The following is a 20,168-nucleotide window of genomic DNA, read 5'->3' as shown; positions in this document are numbered from 1 at the left end:
ACAGATCACTTGGTTGTGTCTTGGTGCCTGAATGTTGAATAAACTACTAGGATAGGTGTGTCTTGGCAGCATAAAAGCATACATTGAAACAGTTCTCTTACAAAATAAAATCCTCTTCTCCACCCTTTTCTCCTATAAACCTCATATGAGTTTTGCCACCTTGTGGCTGCAATGTTGCCACACTATTTCCTACATTTTGAACTATTTTCTTCTTTCATCATATAGTTAAAGTTTAAAAGCAGTATTGGTAAAAGTGAATCTTGAAGTCCATTTGCACTGCATAGCTGAGCACTTTGTGGAGGTAGCCAGGCTAGCTCTGTGCTGGTTTATGGACCAGAAACAGCTCACCCTTACTGGTACAGTAAAATGGGGTGAGACACTTAAATCCTAACAAACCTTTCTACTAGTGCAACAATAATGCTTCCAGCATGGATTTGCGTGCAGGTATCAGGCATGCTGTTCTGTACACACATAACTCATCAGTTTCTAAGAATCTCAGCAGCAATTCATGACAACATTTTCTTCAGGTCCACTTTGAACACTTACACAATCTTAGCATGAGCTCTGGAGCTAGTGACAGGAGCCAGGAAAAGCTCCCCATCCACAGAAGGAAGGTCATCAATGTAGACTGCTTCACCAGTGGCGTGCTTTATCCCAGACTGGTGCATAACAGGCCGTCCTACAGGGTCCTGGGGAGACTGGCTTGGATCTACATCCTGAACAGTCAGAAACACACACCCAGCACCCCCAGGTAAAAAAAGAACAGTCCTGTTACTCTTACAGTGATCAGAAAATCAGATGAATGAACAACTGCTCATACGATCATCTTCTGGTTCAATATTGAAAGAGATGTGGCTGCAGGAGGTGACTGCTACTCCTGGGGAAGTCATTCTCTTCTTTTCTTCTCTTATGGAACCTTCAGAGAGTCCCACACAGGTTTGTTTATTTGGATTTTTTTCCTTAATTATTTACATCAAAGTGACAAACCCAGCACTTTTTCAAAAAGACATTTTCCTCCCTTACTGAATAGTGTAATGAAGCTTTGATAATTTTCTGAATTATTCTCACAAGATTCTGCTCTGAATGTTGCCAGTGTCAGGTGGTTTACTATGAGCTATATGCAATGGTTTCTAAGATTTGGGTTCCTCACTGAAAGAGTGCAACTGATCACATAAATCAGTGAGAAAATACTGCCTAAATATTTTCTTCCCAATTATTTCCTTGCACCTGTGTATGAATTTAGTGTCTTATTAATCTTACTTTGCTATTTTTTTTAAATTAATACAGCATTTCCAGTTAAATCTGCCACGTGAACTAATGTTGCAAACTTCCAGAATACCTTTCCAATTTTTGTGTCAGTACTCATGCTAACTTTTTGCCTTTTCTACATTTAGAATTAGTTAATTACTTATGACTTAAAATGTTTTTACTTCTAAAGCTTCTAGCACACAAGTGTTCAGACTACACACTTCTGCTTCCTGCACTTTCTGGCACACTGTCTGCTGTTGGCACAAAGTCAAGAATGACCACTCTTTGCTTGACTGCCTGAAGTTCCTCAAATGGATGTCTCAGCCAAACCACTTCAACATTTCCACCACAGAATGACAATGTATTTGGATTTCAGGATAAGCATTCTTTTTATTCATCTTAATAATGTCCAAGCGAAAGAATGCAGACAAAAAATATGGCCTTACAAAATCTAAATAGAAATTTAAAGTGGAAAATCTCAGATTTTCTGGGTTTCTAAATTTCTATTGCTCAGTGCCAACTGATCTGAGTAACAAATTGTTTCAATTTCTGATGTTCAGTCACTTAATTAGAGATGGGGAATAAACTGGGGAAAAGTCACAGATATAGTCCCCTTGATCCCGGCTCCTCTAACTGCTTCTTGCCCTTGTATTTTTAAAAATAATAACAACTCTGAAGGAAATTTAATGTAACAATTTGAACAAATATGAAGAATTTAAAGCAAGTGTTTTTCTAGGGAATGTCTAAAAATTAAAAGAAAAACAAGTATTAACCTATATTTCATTTGAATTTTTCTTTAGGTTTCCAAAAGTTGGTATTTTAACTTGTGTACTGAGGGTGTCAAAATATTAAAAATCCTTGCAGGTGTTTCCACCATGAACTATTTATACAGTGAGCTCAGAAAATACCAAATGTGTCCTTTGCTGCTCTCTGCTGTTGATTTAGGACAACTTGCTTGTGTTAATTTGAGCACACAATCATCACACACCATCTTGATTCCTAAATCTACAGTAAGAGCCCCTGAGGATCTTAAAACAACAATATTATAGCTATGCTACAGTGTATGTATATACTATACCTGGGCTTTCCAATCTTTTTGTTTTTAAAATTTCTCTCTAACTGGTTTGCACACTGCAATAAACCAATTTTACGCAGTCTGACAATGGAGTTTGCTTAGCATATTTATCTTCAAAGCACTGTCTAGAAGAAGTTAGTATACCCCAGAATCTTTTTTAAAAACAAGGTCTCTCCAAATGAGATACAGTTAAAATCAACCACTAAAAGCATGTTGCTTCCAGTCCTTTGGAAAATCTGAACCTGATCTTCACATCATAGCTCATGTTTGAACTGTGACTTTTTACCTAGTCTTATAAAGCACAAAACAATGTCAGAATGAAATCACTTGCCTGATATATTTGGATACTCTGGGGCATTCTGGTTTTGAAATCTTGTAGGACACTCCTATATTCCACAGGTATGCCTGGATAATGGCAAGAATCCTGAAAAAGAAGTGAATTACTACTAAAACTCACATTTTGAACATTACAATTAGAAAAGCCAACAATCAAAATCAAGCACAAAATCTTTACACAGGAAATGCTTTCCAGGCTCAAACTAGAAAGGCCTAAAACAACAATCTAAAAACAATGTCAAGGTTTTAGGTGTCACTAAATAATATTTAAAAATATATTAGATTCAACAAATATACTTTTTAAAGTAAGTAACATCAAGTAGGGACAGACAGAAGAGCTTTGTTTTGAGGTCTGATCAAAAGTGGCTCAGAATCACTCCTGGTACTCAACAATTACCTATAATGTTGATTTAGAGGAAAGAGCTCAAGGTAACAGAAGAAAAGTGTTAAAAGGACATTTTTCTCCGTAAGAACATATTTAAGACAAAAATAAAAAAAGTAAATTACCCTAGAACGTCTTGGCAAGTGAAACTTTAGTGACCTCATCTCCCAGTCAACAGCTCATACAAGAAGGAGGGTTGGTTTAGTATCTACAGCTTTTTTCCAAAGCCTTTATTTCTATTTCATCTATTTGTGTTTTGAACTACAGAGTAAGATCTTTTGTATATTGCCTTTGGGTCTGGGAGCTTGCTGCTGGTATGCTGTTGTATTAATATAGCTGAAATATCTTTTAAAGCCTTATGTCCAAGGTAAAGATATCTGAGCATCTAAAAGTTAAATGGGCATCTCTCCGTCAGCCTCTTTGGGAGTTAAACACTTAGGCTATTGAGTAGCTCCAAACACCAAAGACAATGATTTAGCACACTGCACAAATTGCAAGCACTAACATATGGCAAGAACACCTCTTTTATTTGCTTGCACAAGAGCAGACATGGGGAACACCTGGTTTGCTCAGCCTGGAGGAGAGTCAAGGGAGACCTCACTGAGGTCTTCAACATCCTCACAAGGCAAAGTGGAGGGGCAGGTATCGGCCTCTTCACTCTGCTGCCCACTGAGAGCACTGGAGGAAATGGTATGAAGTCGGGAGGGGAGAGCTTTAGGTTGCACATCAGGAAGAGATTTTTCACCCAGAGAGTGTTTGAGCACTGGAACAAGCTCCCCAGAGCATTGGTCACAGCTCCTAGCCTGAGTTCGAAAAGCATTTGGACAATGCCATCAGGCACATGGTGGGACTCCTGCGCTGTCCTGTGCAGGGCCAGGAGTGGGACTCCATGGTCCTGATGGGTCTCCTGTAACTCAGTATAGTTCATGATTTTATGAACTAATTTACCATTGTCTTCAATGACTGCGATACTTCCAGGAAAAATCTGTAGAAGAAACTGACCATCAAAGTTTTCTTATAGTCTACATTTTCATCACCAGCTGAGCCTGAAAGAGCAATTTCCTTAAGGACAAGTCTGCATGCTTCATCCAACATTTGTTCATTCCAGTGTCTGTCAGGAAGAATAATAGATACAATCAGACCAGGACTAATAAAAAATAAATACCAATTGCAGTAATTTATGGGTACCATCGACCACAGACACTCCTGATCACAATTAAGTCAAAATATTGATTCTAATAATGTCTGCAATTTTTAAAATGGTGTAGATCAATGTTGCTCACAGAGCTGAACTCCCATCAGCAAACGGAATTAAGTGCTATGCCAGCATTTTTAAATAAACAAATACATAAATAAACCCTATTACAGCTTTAAAGCTGCTTTAGCAGTCTTACTGATTCTCACCATATTGCAGATACTATCCCATATTTGAAAAAAAGTAGATATAGATGCAAAATGTAGATACTTTCAAGGGATCTAATTAGCTGTTACGTCTTCTGAAAGCACTTTCTTCTTCAAGTAACTCAACACCATTAATTCTGTATAGTTACATGGCTACAGATACCAAAAAATTAAGTCTGTTAGACTAAATTTAATAATGTTAAGCATCAAAAAATAGTGAACGCTTCAACTAAAGAAACAGTTGCATATTAAATAGCAAAAAAAGGCCATGGGGGCTTCATTTAGTGTTATTTTTATGCTGCATGAATTTGCAATTTTTTTCCTCCAAAACTTTGAAAAGTACTGCAAAGTGAGAGGGAAAGTCAGGGACTAATTCCAGAGATTATTGAGACCTTGTACATGAAGATATGTTGAAAAGGTGAAGAGGTGAAGACTTGACTTGTGCTTCTAACTTTATTTGGCACATCTAATGTTCTCAAACTTGGTATTTTTAGAGACAAACTGAAGGACTCAAGAACACTGATAAGAGGATTATCAAATGTATGGGGTACAGATTAATTTACTCATCCTTGGGTTTAGGTGCACAACTGACTGATGTATACCTCATCCACTTATCTCTCTGCATAATTCATACTGGAGCTGCACTTCATGTGCAAGCTCCAAAATGTAACAATCCTGAAAAATCATCATTAAGGCTTGATCATTCACTTGAACATACAAGACATCAGTCAGGTAATTGAAATCTTTCTGTACTTTCATGTCCCAAGGAACATGAACCTGAGCTCTCAAAGTCCCTTTGCTCAGAGACACACAAGACAAAAAAATTTTACCTTCCAGTAAGTGTCCAACAAGTTTGTTTTGCACAGACTGTTGTTGAGACAGCACCTCCATAGAAAATGCTTAGATCCTTTATCATGTCTGTACCTTCTTCAAAAAGGACCCTCATCCCAGCATTGGTTATCGGAAGAGCATTTTCCCGTCTTGGTGCTTGTCGAAATGCAGAGATGTACTCCCCCTGAGCAACATTACAGAAATGCAGACATGTAAGTATCTGAAAGTAGATTTTGTTATTGTGCTATGTGAAGCAAGAGAACAGAAAATTAAGAGCACAAATTCAACTTTCTGAGGATTCAAGACCATGCACTTTCTCCTCTTGACCTTTCAGTAGATTTAGCATCTTTGATTTTCTAGCAGCTCATAAACAATCCTCCATCACCTACACAGTTCAGATGACCTAGATTTTTCATGGTAGATAACAGGAAGACAGGGATTTTGTGGAACGGTATTTATAACAAGACCATAAGTTTAGAGGCTTCAAGGTATTGTCAAACTTCAGTATTCATATAAGATAACCCATAATTCTCTTCTAAGATCCCATATCCACTCTTGCAAACCCAGTATCAGTTAAAGACTATTATTCAGTTCAGCAACATTTATGGAACCACCATATGCACATATCCAATCTTATCCCATTTTAAAGAAAAATCCTCAGGAGATGACAATGCTTTGCCAATTTGATGCCAGTCATATCACAGGTGAGCAGCCTGCTTTGGTGAGCACAATGGCAACTTGTCCAAGACCCCTTTCCACAGGGGATCTAGACAACTGCTATTTCCCTCATCATTTTAGGGCAAACTTTTTTCTGAATATTACTCTTTATGTAGCATTGCCAGCTACCTGCTGAGTTGTTTTTTTTGGCTAAAACTGGGAGATAGTATGGCACTGAAATGAATAAATGTAAGGAATTCAGAAAGTGAGCAGTAACAGCGCTAGTTCAAACAGACGGATTATGCCCCTTCTTGCTCTTTATTTCATAGCCTTTAATTCTGCATAAAGGAAATCTAAACAAACTAATAACTTACCTTCCTAGAATAGGGAATATGGATAGAGACTAAGATCTCTTCTGGCGTAATGGTATTGTTGCCAACTCCATCCGCAAAAAGATCACTCACAGGAATCTGTCGCCTTTGTCCTAAAAAAGAAAACCCAAAAAACTCAAATCCAGGAAATTCCCTACAATTGTGCAATTAACACAATATCAATAGTATTTTAATTGGCAAGAAATACCTGCTGCCTTCGTGAATAAATAAACACTACAGAGCTTACATAAAAAACTATCAGTGATATGTTCCATAGATTCAAATGGTTGCTCCATCTTCCATAACATCATAATACCAGATTCCTAAAAAAAGTACTCAGAGGTCAATCCCCATTCTATTATCCTCCCTTCCAATACTGCCATGATGATTCCACCCTCAACCCTATCAACTTATTCCAGATCTCTGCAGCTGCTGTCATAACTACCTTTCAGTCTAAAACATACAAAATGAGGAAGCAAACTGAGTGGTAAAGAACTGCTGCAAAAGTAGAATGTTATTAGGAGGGTGGGGCTTTTGTTGTTTAGGTTTTGGGTTCATTTCTTCTTTTCTTTGTTTGCTTTTCCCCTGAGATTCTGAGCATTTCCAGGAGTCCGGAAAGAAATAAATGCTATTGCTCTTTCCTTTCTCTTTTTGATGTTTTATTCTGAAAGTGAACATATTTGTTATTCTGTGATGGATATTATGAAAGTTAAAATTCTCAGAAGGGAAGATGACAAAATTCTGCAAGGAACCTAAATCTCTAAGAGCCCTTTGAACATTTAAATGCTACAGAGACAGGCTATCTCCTCCTACCTTTTGAAGCCAGATTGAGCATGCAGTTGCTGGCTGCCAGAACAGGATTCAAGTCTGATGTTGATTTTCTACTTATGATGTTTCCACCAAACGACTTCAAAAAATAAAGAAGTTTATGTTACTTTTCTCTGTAATCATCATATTAAGTGACAATATGAGATGCAAATTATATGTACATTTATACGTATTGAAAGCTACAAAAAGAGGTGTTGATAGAAAATTCATGGCAAAATCAAAATTAAAAATGCAAGTTCTACATGTGGTCAGGACCAATTACACATTTGTTACAATTTTTTCAAATAGTAATTGTAAGTAATTCCCAACATACAGCAACATTTCTTATCTGTTCTCCGCCCAGAGTTCTCAATTGCTGCAAGACAGCACAGAAAACCCTTGTCTTCTCTTCAGGGAACTTGGCAATTGCATTTGTCAAGATGTCTTTCACTAGAGAGAGGCTGCAGGCAGCTCCCAGAGTTAACCCTGTAACCAAAAGATTATGAAAGTGTAACATGTGCATTGCTTTATTGCCTGGGTTTTACAGTGTCTTCAGACTGTAGAGTTAGGATAGCTCATGGGAGCTAAGGCAGATAAAAGGAGAGGAGCCTTTGCATTTTAAAGGAACTGGAACCTTTATTTCAGGAGACTGAGGGAAAAATCCCTAGAAATGATGAAATAGAACTAATACCTCATCTCCTCTGCTGAAAGGGAAATCCCTTCTGTGCTTCCAGCTGCACATCCCAGCTGCTTCCCTTACACCTTGCTTTGACTGAGTAAACATTTAGGAGACATCACACAAAGGTGAGTCAGCTTCAAAACGCTTTCAATAGACTTCCTATTTCAAAGCATGACTTCCATCCTAATTTCATCTTCCTTTGCATATGTACATGCTAGTTATTCTTCTAACATGGGGGTAGGTAGCACTGGCAGCAAAAACCCAAATAGTCCTAACAATGAAGACAGTATCATTTTTCCCACTAGAAAGAGAACTCATATGCATTTACTTCGGAAGTTTTTTTTTGTAAGATTATACTTCTGATTTTTTTGTAAATGGTACACAGTTCCCTTCTATTAAAATAATTATTTACATAATAAATGAATGTTTTCAATGAATACTGGGATTCAATTAAATGTATAAATGAAAACAGAAATAAATTTAATGCATTTTAATTAAGCAAAGCAATATTAAATTTTGTGTATTTAAAAGAAAAATTTAATCAAAACATATTTTGCATTTAAATCTGATGAAAGAGAGGAAATGCTATTTCTGGCTGGCAAACTAAACTGCATATCTCTTGTTTAGGACTAGTAAGTCTCACCTTCAAATACCTAGGTTTTATTTACACACTTTAAAGAAGGAGTAAGAATTCTCCCAGCTTCTTTTCAATTCCTAGCTACTTTTCAGCAAAGAATAAACTAGTCTTTGAATAGAACTGGATGGCTGACCAGAAAGAAAATAGATATTCTAAATGCAATGACAGAACTATCAAACACAGCTTATCACTTAAGAAAAAAGTGCCTTTCGGGCATATAGCAAATAATTAATCAGATATGACTTTCCTTAAAAATTTGGCTATAAGCTAGTACAAGGTAATTTTTATTCAACTACTTCAGACTATTATACTAAGTTGAGACCTGTTCTGGTTGTAGTTCTAATCCACCAGAAATTATTTAAAACCCAAAACCTAGTCTAACTAAAAAAACCTCCATGCTTAGTATAAACATGTAAGTTGAGGTATAACACTTTTAACCCATTATAATTAATGCTGTTATGATTGAGAACAAGATTAGTCATTGCATATCAGTGATGCCAGTTTAATCACAGCCTTTTTTCTAATGTAACCAAGCATGCCACATGCTAACTCTCCCTGTGGTTCTGTAAGGACCTCTCTGCTATTCAGCAGTCACAGAGCAAATCCTGCATGACTGATCACCAGAACCAGTATTACCAGAATAATCACCCTTGCACTAAGGCCCAAGATAATATTGCTGGTCAGCTCTGCACTGAGTCAGGAAGACAAAACCCTCCTGCACTGTGTTTGGCAACAGCCCCTTGACCTGGGAAACAGCCAAGCATGCTTAGGGAATGAGTTGCTCAGCACTCTGGAATGGTGCAGCATTCCTTACTGCAAAGAAATCTTCTATTTTGGAAAAAAGTAATGTTTACTGACCATCATTTGTGTATTTCAACACATTCAGATCAGGGATCCTTGCAGGAGCAATAAGAACTGGATGGAACACACCTCTGAACTTCATGTCAGGTCCTACAAGATAGGAATAGACGCAGACAAAAAGCTTTTCCGCAACGACAGCTCCCACATACTGGAACGTAAGCTTAGGGATGAAGATGCAAAAAGAACCACAAACGTAGCCCCGGTCCTCTCATGCACACTGGAACTAAAGCAACAGGAGCTGTTCTGATCACATACATACCCACACTGGTGTTCCCAACCACAAGAGGTGCTTTAGGGTAGGTGGCTTTCAGATCCAGCAGTTCATCCAAGCTTACAGGAGAAATCCATGTTACTCGCTCCCCACGAAAAACCAGAGTTCTTTTTGGTTGATTTTCTGCCATTCTCTGATGGAGAAACATGGCAGATTTAAATATTTAGACATAAAGACAGAAGCGAGGTCTAATAGACAATAGACTGAAAGTCAAAAATGTTCTTAAACAACAGCAATTCTACACAGTCCTTTAAAATTGGATAGAAAGGGGACAGAAATGTTATGCTGGCTAAGGTTTGCACAATGGTGAAAGTCGAGACTGTGTGGGTGAAAGGTCTTCAAGTAATTCCAGTGGGCTAATAAACAAGAATGATAATAAACAGTCTCCTAGCAAAAGATGTGGGGACAGATCCTGCAATTGCTAAAACTGTTAAAAAAGTGATTAAAAAAATACTTAGTAGTAGTTCTTGGAGAGCACCAATGGCACTGACAGCAGCATCCCCTTCTAGATTATGCATACACTTAAGTGTCTCCGGCTGTTCTAGCACTGATCACTTGGAAATAGCTTGTGAACCAGTGCTGGTACAAACACACAGTAAAGAACTCCTGTCCTGCAGTCATCAATCTTTCTCCAGAAGCAGTCAGCTAACTACAGAATCTGGCTTTGAATCTCTACAATGGTAATAAAGTAAAACAAACAGCATTCAGTTTTTCTAGGGCAAATACTGCTGTCAATAATTAAGGATGCCTAACGCTTTCAATTCCAGCTGTTTATATCTTCGGCATGCCTTAATCACAGGGGCTAAACACTCTCTGATCTGGGTGGCCATCTGAGAACAGAGTAACACAACTATTAAGCCACAAAACTGTTTTCCAATGTTAAAAATTGTTTGCCATTCAGTTTGCTGTGAAGTATTTTTATCTTCAGCTGCTGGACTGAAAATTCAGTTTAAGTTGCTTCTTTATCTTCTCACCTGACATCTAACTCTGCAGCTTCATTTTTCCAATATGACTTTTTTTTGGTATGTGAATATTCAATAAGCTTACTGGGCAAAAAAACAACAAGGAGTATAATAACATTAAAACATTCTGACATTTCTTCTGATGAATTACTGCTAAGCAGGACTTAAGAATTAATTCTGAACAGAGCAACAAATAGTCTATAAGCAGCAAAAGGTACCATTAGTTCTGGAGGGAAGATAAGCTCCTGGGTGGGATCCAAGGTCTGGAATTCATCTGCTGAAAACAGGCTGGTGGACACCTTAAAAAGAAGACAAGCAAAAACCAAGAATTTTCTCTCATCATTAATTTCACAAAACAATAATAAAAGCAAAAGCAAAGCCAAACCAATAGACTGCCACTGAAGTTAGTAAAAAATTTAGTAATTTCATTATCATTTGGATTTGTTTTTAAATCACCATGCATCATTTGGAGATGCTGAGGTGAAAGAAGCGTTCATAATATTTTCTTAAATGTTACTGCTAACACAAATGACAGTGCAGAAGCAAGCAACTGAAGGACTAAGGACAGGCTTCCTGTAGTTCTACTATAACAAAGTAGCTTCATGCCAACCTAAAGTACTGAAAACCCAAAGAGGTAGATCAGCTATTACTGAAAGAAAATTAATAACAAGGTGAAATACTTGTATGGATAAGAGGTTTCACATAAAATCACAATCATAGCTCTAATTTTTTAGAGTGTATCAATTCTTCAGAGTCAAGTCAGCAGTTTTCCTAAGATACCAGTACTCAGAGCATCACTGATCATTGATTTAAGCAAATTTCACATATGCCCTAATGTCTTTCACAATGTAATTCTCACTGTATTGGTAAAGCTCAGACTATTAATAGTACTGACCCTGAAGAACTGTTCAAATCTCAGCTCTGGAGACCCAAACTACCTTATACCAATTATCTGACCACAGATAGTGCTATCAGAGCCCCCCCATAGAAATTTACACATAGAATCCTCAATTTTTCAAAATATTTCCAAATTTCTCATGAGGAATAATAAAATATCATATTTATCAAATATTATATGCAATATTCTAAGTTTTATATTGAAGCAGGGTCAGTAGTATATTTAAAACTTTACCTTCTCGTCATTGTCAAACAAATTATCTTCCTGATCCAAGCAACATTTTCCATTTGCTTTTCTTTGACAACAAATGGATTCCTAAAATAGGAAAATCCCATTAGTGACATACTGCCCAGAATGGCAATGAGTTAAAGCTCATAAGATAAGAGTGACTCTGTATTTCAATAAAGTTCTAGATGAAGTTTATTAACAAGCTGAATTAGAAGGATTAAGTGTTAAAGGAATGATATTAAAAAATTATTTTAAGTCATCAAATGTTGACATCCTTAATACAAAATAATTCCCACTGTGTAGAATTCTTTTGACATTGTGAGAGCAGATGTAGATGGTCTGTATTGTTTCCTTTACCAACTGTTCACTCCCATTTCTCCTTGGTAGGTTTCTGACACATTGCAGTGCGTGATAAATTCTAAGAACGTGGACTGAAATTCTGCTTTTATTCATGCCAGTACTAACTCACAGCAAACCACATGGAGTTACTTCAGATTACTCCTCATAATCCAGGCTAGACACCATGTTCACTTCTGTTTATCAATTTTTCTAAGGGGTTAGGCCATTTACTCAGAGTGACACTTTTAAACAGAGGGTCAGTGAAAATCTTGATGGCCTGTATATGCATATACACTGATGCCCCCAATCTAGCACTCCTATCACCAGTACTTCTTACCTTACAGAAGGTTTTACAGGCATCTAAGATTGGCCTGTATCCAGTACAGCGGCACAAGTTCCCTGAAGGAAGGAAATCAGTCAGAAAAGGTTTTGCTCTAAAGATGTGGCTTTAGAACGTCATATATTTATGCGAGTCTTGTGTTTTTTAAGCTCAAGGAGAAGTGTCGGCTCTCAAAAATAAAAAACAGAACAGTGACACAAGACTTAGGACCTTGCAGCTCCTGACAAAAAATGCTGTTGTTTCAAGGGGCGTATGAAATAGTTGAGATCTGCACTACAGTGAATGCTGGCTCCAGGTCAGCAGGAGAATAAGAGATTGTACAGTATTTTTTACCCACTCAAAATATTGTTCTCTTTCCCCCTGACTTTTTTTCTAGAGGTGAAGGAAACTAACCTTACACCTTTAAACTCACCACACAGCAACAGGAAATGCCTTTGGCTCCACTGTGGCTCTAGAGCACAACAGATGACAGAAGGCTATTTTACCTACAATAAATGCTCACACTTTCCCTTACTGAAGATAAGGCCAAGAGATGCAGACTATCTGTTTTAATCCTACTGCAAAGGGCCTGTCCTGCAAGGTTTATGACATTCTCAACACCAGGTATAAAGGGACCTTGGAGACGCTCAGATGCAGCTGCTTCTTCAATATGACATAATTTTTGCACATCTGATTTTAAGCATTTCAAAGACACATATGGGGACGTTTTGAGCACCTGAAACAGTCCACAGCTCTGTGTTTCATTTTCCAGGATAAAAGAATGACAGGGAATACAAGGCCTCCATCCAGCAGCAACTCTTCTAGAAAGCACAGCTTGTAAGAGTACATCCTCCACGCATGCAGACATGTATACTCACACAGACAAGCCCTCACAAAGCACCTGAAGAAATGCTTCAGGAACACACCTGCAAACTAAAAAGTGGCAATATTTACCAGCCAGAGCTGCAATCATCTGCTCTGAAGTTGGTTCTGGGTGGTTTCTTAGCAAAGTGTATATGGACATCACCATTCCAGGTGTGCAGAACCCACACTGGGAGCCATGGCACTTGGCAAGTCTTTCCTGAAACGAAATACCACAAACAACACTCCTTCCAGCACTCATCTCCATTCTAATGAATGCTCTCTTAAATAGGTGATGCCATACAAAATGTTGCCTTGGTAATAAACCAGACTTTTTAAGTAAAACATTTAAAACAATATCAAATGCAAATAATTATTTTGGGTGTGATGTTGATGCACATGTTACTAAAGAAGCTAAGTAACCTTCAGCAGACTTCTGTCTTTTTTGCACTTATACTAAAACATGAACCAAAGGGACACTGTCCAAGATGTGTCATTAGCCCAAAGAGAGCAAAGCCTGACCCACTCCAACAATCATCACATATCAACTACTTGATCAGACTGTCAATATTAAAGTAAGTTCCATCATCAGCCTTGATCAATCAACCACCAGAAAACAACCCTGCCCTCTGTTGTCACTTAGGAGGGAAAACAACAATCTTATTAAATTCCCATGCCCTAAAAGCACTGTCACTAAATCCATTCCATCCAAAAAAGAAATTAGTAATCTTCCTATACAGTGATACTGCACTCTCACCTGAACTGGATGAATCCTGGTTTTGGTACTTCCAATACCTTCCACTGTAGTCACTGCTGCACCATACAAGGAGCAAATGGGAAGCAAACATGCATTGGCTGAATAGTGTCTTTGGAACATAAAGGGGAATAAAGAACATGAATATTATTTTAATAAACAAGTCTGAGTATTATTTTTCGGTCAATCAAGACATAGCTCATACTTATATACAAAGCAGCCACTATTAACATTTGGAATGAGAAGTGATCACTTTTTAGCTGTCTCTTGACCCCCATATAAAAGCATATCTATAAGGACAATTCAATGGAATTTACATCTTCCTTAATACCTCAGCCTTTTCTAATTGCCCTCTCGTCTCTCTTGCCCACAAGGAATCTGTCAACTGTATTTTGAAGAAGAAAGGTAGGGGAAGGAAGATTGCTGTAGTCATCAGAAGAAAGTAAAGAATTACTGCTGCAAACTTATAATCAAAATTCCGATCCACAGGAAATTCTGATGTAAAATAAATACCATTGTTCCTACTTAGGAATAATGTTGCAGCATAAGCCACAGCATACCTTGCAGTTGAGAAGGCCATGATCCACAGAGTATCATCACACAATTCAGAAAGCTTCAACTCACAGAGTAACATCATACCACTTCAGAAGGCTTCAGGAGTATGCCCATACAGAGTAACATTATGTCACTTCAGAAGACTGCAAGTGTCTGCCCTTCTTGCTCTTTAGCCCAGCCTTTTATCCCCTCATGTTGATGCATTGCAGCTGTGTGCCCTCTGTTCCCTTTGGTGATTGGTCAGTGCCCCTGGGCACTCCAGCTCTAATTGCTTTTAATGCTGCTCACCTGACCTATACAGCCGTAGCCCATTGGGGATGAGGCTCAGCCACAGCCCCACTCCCAATCACCACAAACTGTGCACCTACTGAACAACACCAAAATGAAAATTCTTCAAAGCATTTAATAATTTCAATAAAATTATTTAAAATTATTGGGTTTTAATACAGTTTAATTTTTTTCAGTAGTCTGCTTTAATTTTAGCTCTTTCATTAACTTTAAACATTTTCATTTGTGTTGCATTCCAATGTAATGTAACTGTACAAAAGGACAGCTGGAATGTTTTTTCCCCATCCAATAAACACTTCAGCGTACAATGCCATGTAACCATTTAACAATTTGATTGATGTTTTCTCAACTTAAAAGCAATTTATTCCAGTCTTTAACTTAAGGACTCCAACTCCAGGTTTCAGTTCAAAATCTTTCTTTCTGTGGGTGGGATGTAAGGAATGGAGCTCAGTATTAAAGGGCTGGTAAGACTCACACTTGTGCCTACCCTACCTTCCCACCAATTGTATGACAGTATGCTGGTTTTGGCTGGGACAGTGTTAAATTTCTTCATAGTAGCTAGTTTGAAGCTGTGCTCTGGATTTGTGCTGGAAGCAGTGCTGATAACACAGGGGTGTTTAGTTACTGCAGAGCAGGTCTTACACAGAGTCAGGGTCTTTTCTGCCTCTCACCCCACCCCACCAATGAGGAGACTTTGGGAGACAACAAACTGGGAAGGACACAGCTGGGACAGCTGACCCAAAATGACCAAATCATATTCCATGTCATGTGGCATCATGTGCAGCATATAGAACTGCGGGAAGAAGAAGAAAGGGTGCAAGTTTTGGAGTGATTGTGTTTGTCTTCCTAAGTAACCATCACAGATGATGGTGTCCCAGCAGTGACTGGACATCTGCCTGATGATGGGAAGTAGTGAGTAAATTGTCTACCTTGCTTTGTTTGCACAAGCAGCTTTTGCTTTATCTATTAAACTGTCTTTCCTCAACCCATGAATTTTCTCCTTCAGCATTCTGATTCTCGGCCCCATTCCGCTGGGGGGAGTGAGTGAGCACCTGCACGGTTCTCAGTTACTAGCTGGACTTAAACCACCATACTGAGCTGCAGGTAGGAGCCACATTCCAGGGGTCAAGCCAAAGGATCTCAAATTAATGCCTCCTACGACCTCTTGCAGGGGCTATCAGTATTTATTTATAAATCAAGCATTTGAGTATGATAGTTCAGCAAATTTACAATACAGCTGAATCAACAGCAATTTTTCCAGCATTCTCCTTTTGGATTAAAGCAACCTTTCCTCTAGATACTTCTACTATTAAGTACAAGTTCTACAACTCTGTTTTTAAGGTTTCATATCTGGAAATGGTATCAACAATCATAAATTTTTCTGCAGTTTCAAAATATTCTGTTGAGGATACCGTATCTTCTTTGAAGCTGGCTCATAAGTTGATATCATCACTGTGCAAGCACCACAACCACCTCCTCCACAGCCATACTTAGTTCCTGTAAGACAGACTGAAAATGCTGTCATTAGGGAAAATAATTATCTGGTTCCATTCTGGGCTTTATTCCACTCAAAGGCTTGAGACAACCTTTTTTCCTAAACTCCTAAGGAACACAGAATTTGTTTGGTATCAGCATATGTACTGGATTCTGTTCTATATTGGAATAAATTTTCAGTGAAAGCAAGATGGAAGCTAAGAAGTTACATGACCAAAATCCTCTTCCCAAGAAAACAGAAAACTTGATTATAATTTATTTTGGAAGAGGAGTAAGTTGTGACAGAAAAGGGAAGTGAAAATTACTTCTCCAAGTGAAAACTGGAAAGGAAGAAATATGTAATGGGCAAATCAGCTGTATATCTGAAATTCCAGTGGAACACTAAAACAAATTTCCCAGTTTCTCCCAGAAGGCCCATTTATAGACAGGATATTTGCCTTGCATCACATCTGAAGGATCACACTTCTGAGAGAAGTGCTCATTTCTGTGAATCTGGAACAGTGGCCAGTCTAAAACTGTGAATCAACAAACAGCTACTTTAATGTTCCAATGCCACCAAAAGAAGATGCCTTTTTGCCCCACAAAATTCCATCAGTCTCAGCTTTTCACCACAACATCTCCCCTTTACCAGGAGAGAGACTATTACAAAGGCTGGGGACTTTTATTCTGTCAAGTTACTGACCCCTAGGTTTTTAGACTTCTTTATGAGGTGGGAGGGGAGGAACACAGACACATATTCATTGTGCCTGATGGCATAATTTATCTCTTTAAAAAGCCAGGCTAAAAATACAGCAGCTCAACTGAAGAATATTTGGATTAAGAAAGAGACATCATTTAGTGCAGTTGATTTATCTTAAAGCTATCACAACTTCCTTAATCTGGTAATTAAACCTTGAATTAAAATTTCTTAGAATTTTACTTGAATAAGGCTTTCATGAGTGACTTTAGGGAACAGACAAGAAAAGGATACGCCTCTTTCGCAGATAAGCCAAGAGCATTTGTTCAGGATCAGCATTTTTCTCTATTATCTACAGCAAGAAAGTAAAAACAAGGTTTAATTAAGAAACCAAGGCATTTCGTAATTCAGGGCACAGACTACATTCACACAAGGCCAGAAGAGAATCCTTCTCTGGTTCCCTCTCATAGTACTACACTAATTGGCAAACACCACAGGAGAGTTTGGACTCCTGGAAACTCCTTTTCAGACACATACACTTCCAGAAAAGAAGTGTTAGGGCACCGGGCAAGTACTAAAAATAACTGGTGCTCAGTGAAATGTTATACTGAGGGAACTGACCTTCGGCCACACTAGAAATAAAAATGCAGAACTTTAAAGACAGCATAAAGAACTAACTAATGATTTGCAGATTTTAAAGTCTCCCTGGCACTCTGACATACTGGAATAAACATTAGAGGAAGTCTGTAAGGCTATCGGCAGTAGCGATTTCTTTTCTAGTTTTATTTATATTAACCTTCACTTGCTGTAAGAAACTGACAACAGAAATATGCACATTCTTGATCGAGTACAGTATTTCTTATTTGGTCACTTAGAATCAGCTAGTTCCTTACACTTGGTTTGGATCAACAACCAGTCCTAGCAATATTATCTTTATGCTCAATAGTCCAAATTTGGGCACTAAAGTCTTGCTTTCAGTTGTGCCTCTGAAAACCTGACACCATCAAAGATGAGAAGCCAGACATCCAGGTGGAAAAAGGGGCTTGCTTACCAGCCAAGTTTGGTACCCAGCTGAAAGTGTGTTTCACTTTGACACACTTTTTCTCCCAAACATAGCAGAGCTAGCCAAAATGGGATGCAACCATCCAACCTTCTTCCGGAGGTTTGTGTGAGGCTTCGGTTACACTCGTTCGAATAAATCTGAGGAAGCCAAATCTATGCCCTTCGGGGTTGCTTCAGGCACAGCAGCCCCCCTCTCTCCGGCCCGTACTTACCTTCCTCCCGTTCACATAGAACACGAGCTCCTGAGCCGCCGCGGCCCCTTGCTGCGCCATCGTTCGCAGCCCGGTACCGGAGCAGCAGGGAAAGCCGCGCAGCTGGACGCGCCTCGTTATCCGGGGCGGGGCGGGGCCGAGCCAGGCGGTAACACGGACATTGTTTCCAACAAATATTGATTTACTTCAGCTTTCTAAAGTGTTATTTAAGTGTTGAAAAACGAAATCGTGCCTCGCACTTTCTCAAAGGACACAGGTGTTCTTGCAGAGCTAAACAGCAACGTTAACACTGTGCACTGTTATCGGGTTCTTATAATATCACCAAGAGTAATTTAAAATTGAGATAAAATCCAGCAATGTAGTGATCATGGGACCAATGTGATTTTTTTGCTATATTTGCATTCACAAAATAATCAGCAGTAAGGTTCAGGTATCAACCATTTGTAAGGGCTAGTTGTGCAGGAAAGGTTTTACAGAAAAAATACTTTCCTCTTTTTCTATAATCAAAATATATGGAATTAATTTCCTACAAAATTTCAATTAGATTAAGTAAACATGAGAAAAAACAACTTTAAAACTATAAAAAGAAGTTCAAATTACCTTATTCTCAGCAAAATTCTCCTAATTCTTGGTGATTGCTACAAATAGATTTTTATGTCAAAAATCATGAGCTGCTTTTTCATAATTTTCCTGGAAAGAGCTTCTAATATATCAAATGACCTGGTAAAACAATCACATATAGTGAAGCTTCAAAGACAATGCAACATTCTTTATGCTGCTTTTATGTTATCATTTTTTGTAACAATAAAAAGAAATGCAACCTAGGAAACAACAAAGTGAGTTTTCTCTGTGTTCTATTATTGAACATCAATTTCAGCAACAAGAGTGAGGATGGAGAAAACAAGGAAAGAAGAGCAGTAGCAATAATATGATTTTGCAGTTACTTAGCTTCTATGATCTTCAGGCTACTTTCTTTATACTTTTTTACTTGGAAGGATATCTATACTAAAGGAATAGAAGAAATGAAGGCATAAACCCCCAGGCCTTTTACTTTTATTGAAAATTCCATGCTTGTATTTGGGACACCCTAGCAGTCTAGCTGGTAACACCTGAGGCTGTGTGGAACAACAGGACCTTCACTGAAAAAATAATTAAGCCAGTCCCCAGTGAGATTATTTATTTTCTGGGAAGATAAAACATGTGCCTCTGTTTCTAGCTTTCAAACCACAGGCAGTAGAGAGAAACAACCATTTAAAAAACCATTGTGTTTTGCTGCTGCAGTGCCAGCACTGGGAACACAAGTTTTAACAGGTATTTCTTGATGGTTTCTAATGATACAGCTGCTGATGTTGATAAATAGTGGAAGCTAGCAAGAACATTTCAATTAAAAATAAAATAAATTAATTTCAAACTTAGTAATAAAAGCCAAGGAAAATGCTTAATAATTTCTATATGTACTTCCTTCTAAAAAATAACATTGAAAAAGGATAGAATCTATCTTCCCAACCATTTCTGCACCTCTTCACAATAGTCTTGGCGAATGTGGTGATGTACACAGCATGTACCAGAAAGAAAAAAGTCTGCCTGCTGAAACTTCCCAAATAATGTTAACAGCTGTTTTGCAGTGCAGATGACTTGCCTGGGTGATGAGGTAAGTTTTTTATTGGAAGAATTGTCATACTGATTGAATACTCTATTTGTACTGCAAGGTTCTATATGAAAACACCTTGCTCTACTTACTGCTGTATAATTACAATCTCTACATGATCTTTGCAACTGATAACCACAGCTAGACAACTCTCTGTTCAGGGAATAAATGTCCCCTTTGTAAACTATCTCACTAGTGATACATTTAACTCTAAATTCATATATGCAAAGTCCTACAGGATCTTGAGGAAGCTGCCTTAGGGCTACAGACCATAACAAAACAACCACAGTAGAAAACAGTTGTGGTATTATTTAAG

General features: G+C 38.1%; 1 protein-coding gene across 1 annotated transcript in view; it reads right to left on the bottom strand.

Moving 5' to 3' along the window:
• Positions 1 to 18,316, bottom strand: part of AOX1 (aldehyde oxidase 1) — a 38,723-nt gene extending 20,407 nt beyond the window's left edge. Inside the window, exons 1-17 of the mRNA XM_054277639.1 lie at positions 18,205 to 18,316; positions 17,225 to 17,282; positions 16,173 to 16,269; positions 13,921 to 14,029; positions 13,257 to 13,383; positions 12,321 to 12,382; positions 11,651 to 11,731; positions 10,737 to 10,817; positions 9,545 to 9,689; positions 9,283 to 9,375; positions 7,443 to 7,594; positions 7,115 to 7,208; positions 6,305 to 6,414; positions 5,273 to 5,457; positions 3,990 to 4,152; positions 2,655 to 2,747; positions 547 to 716 (exon numbers count right to left, since the gene is read on the bottom strand). Of these exons, the coding sequence (XP_054133614.1) occupies positions 547 to 716; positions 2,655 to 2,747; positions 3,990 to 4,152; positions 5,273 to 5,457; positions 6,305 to 6,414; positions 7,115 to 7,208; positions 7,443 to 7,594; positions 9,283 to 9,375; positions 9,545 to 9,689; positions 10,737 to 10,817; positions 11,651 to 11,731; positions 12,321 to 12,382; positions 13,257 to 13,383; positions 13,921 to 14,029; positions 16,173 to 16,269; positions 17,225 to 17,282; positions 18,205 to 18,264 (1,880 nt within the window). The 5' untranslated portion in view covers positions 18,265 to 18,316. The remainder of the gene's footprint in view (positions 1 to 546; positions 717 to 2,654; positions 2,748 to 3,989; positions 4,153 to 5,272; positions 5,458 to 6,304; positions 6,415 to 7,114; positions 7,209 to 7,442; positions 7,595 to 9,282; positions 9,376 to 9,544; positions 9,690 to 10,736; positions 10,818 to 11,650; positions 11,732 to 12,320; positions 12,383 to 13,256; positions 13,384 to 13,920; positions 14,030 to 16,172; positions 16,270 to 17,224; positions 17,283 to 18,204) is intronic.
• Between the last annotated feature and the right edge of the window lie 1,852 nt (positions 18,317 to 20,168).

The sequence above is a fragment of the Melozone crissalis genome, unplaced genomic scaffold (genome assembly GCF_028551555.1).
Source record: "Melozone crissalis strain CALT ecotype California unplaced genomic scaffold, PUWL_Pcris_2 ptg000023l_1, whole genome shotgun sequence".
NCBI classification, from domain to species: Eukaryota; Metazoa; Chordata; class Aves; order Passeriformes; family Passerellidae; genus Melozone; species Melozone crissalis.
This window is presented reverse-complemented; position numbering and strand designations above follow the sequence as displayed.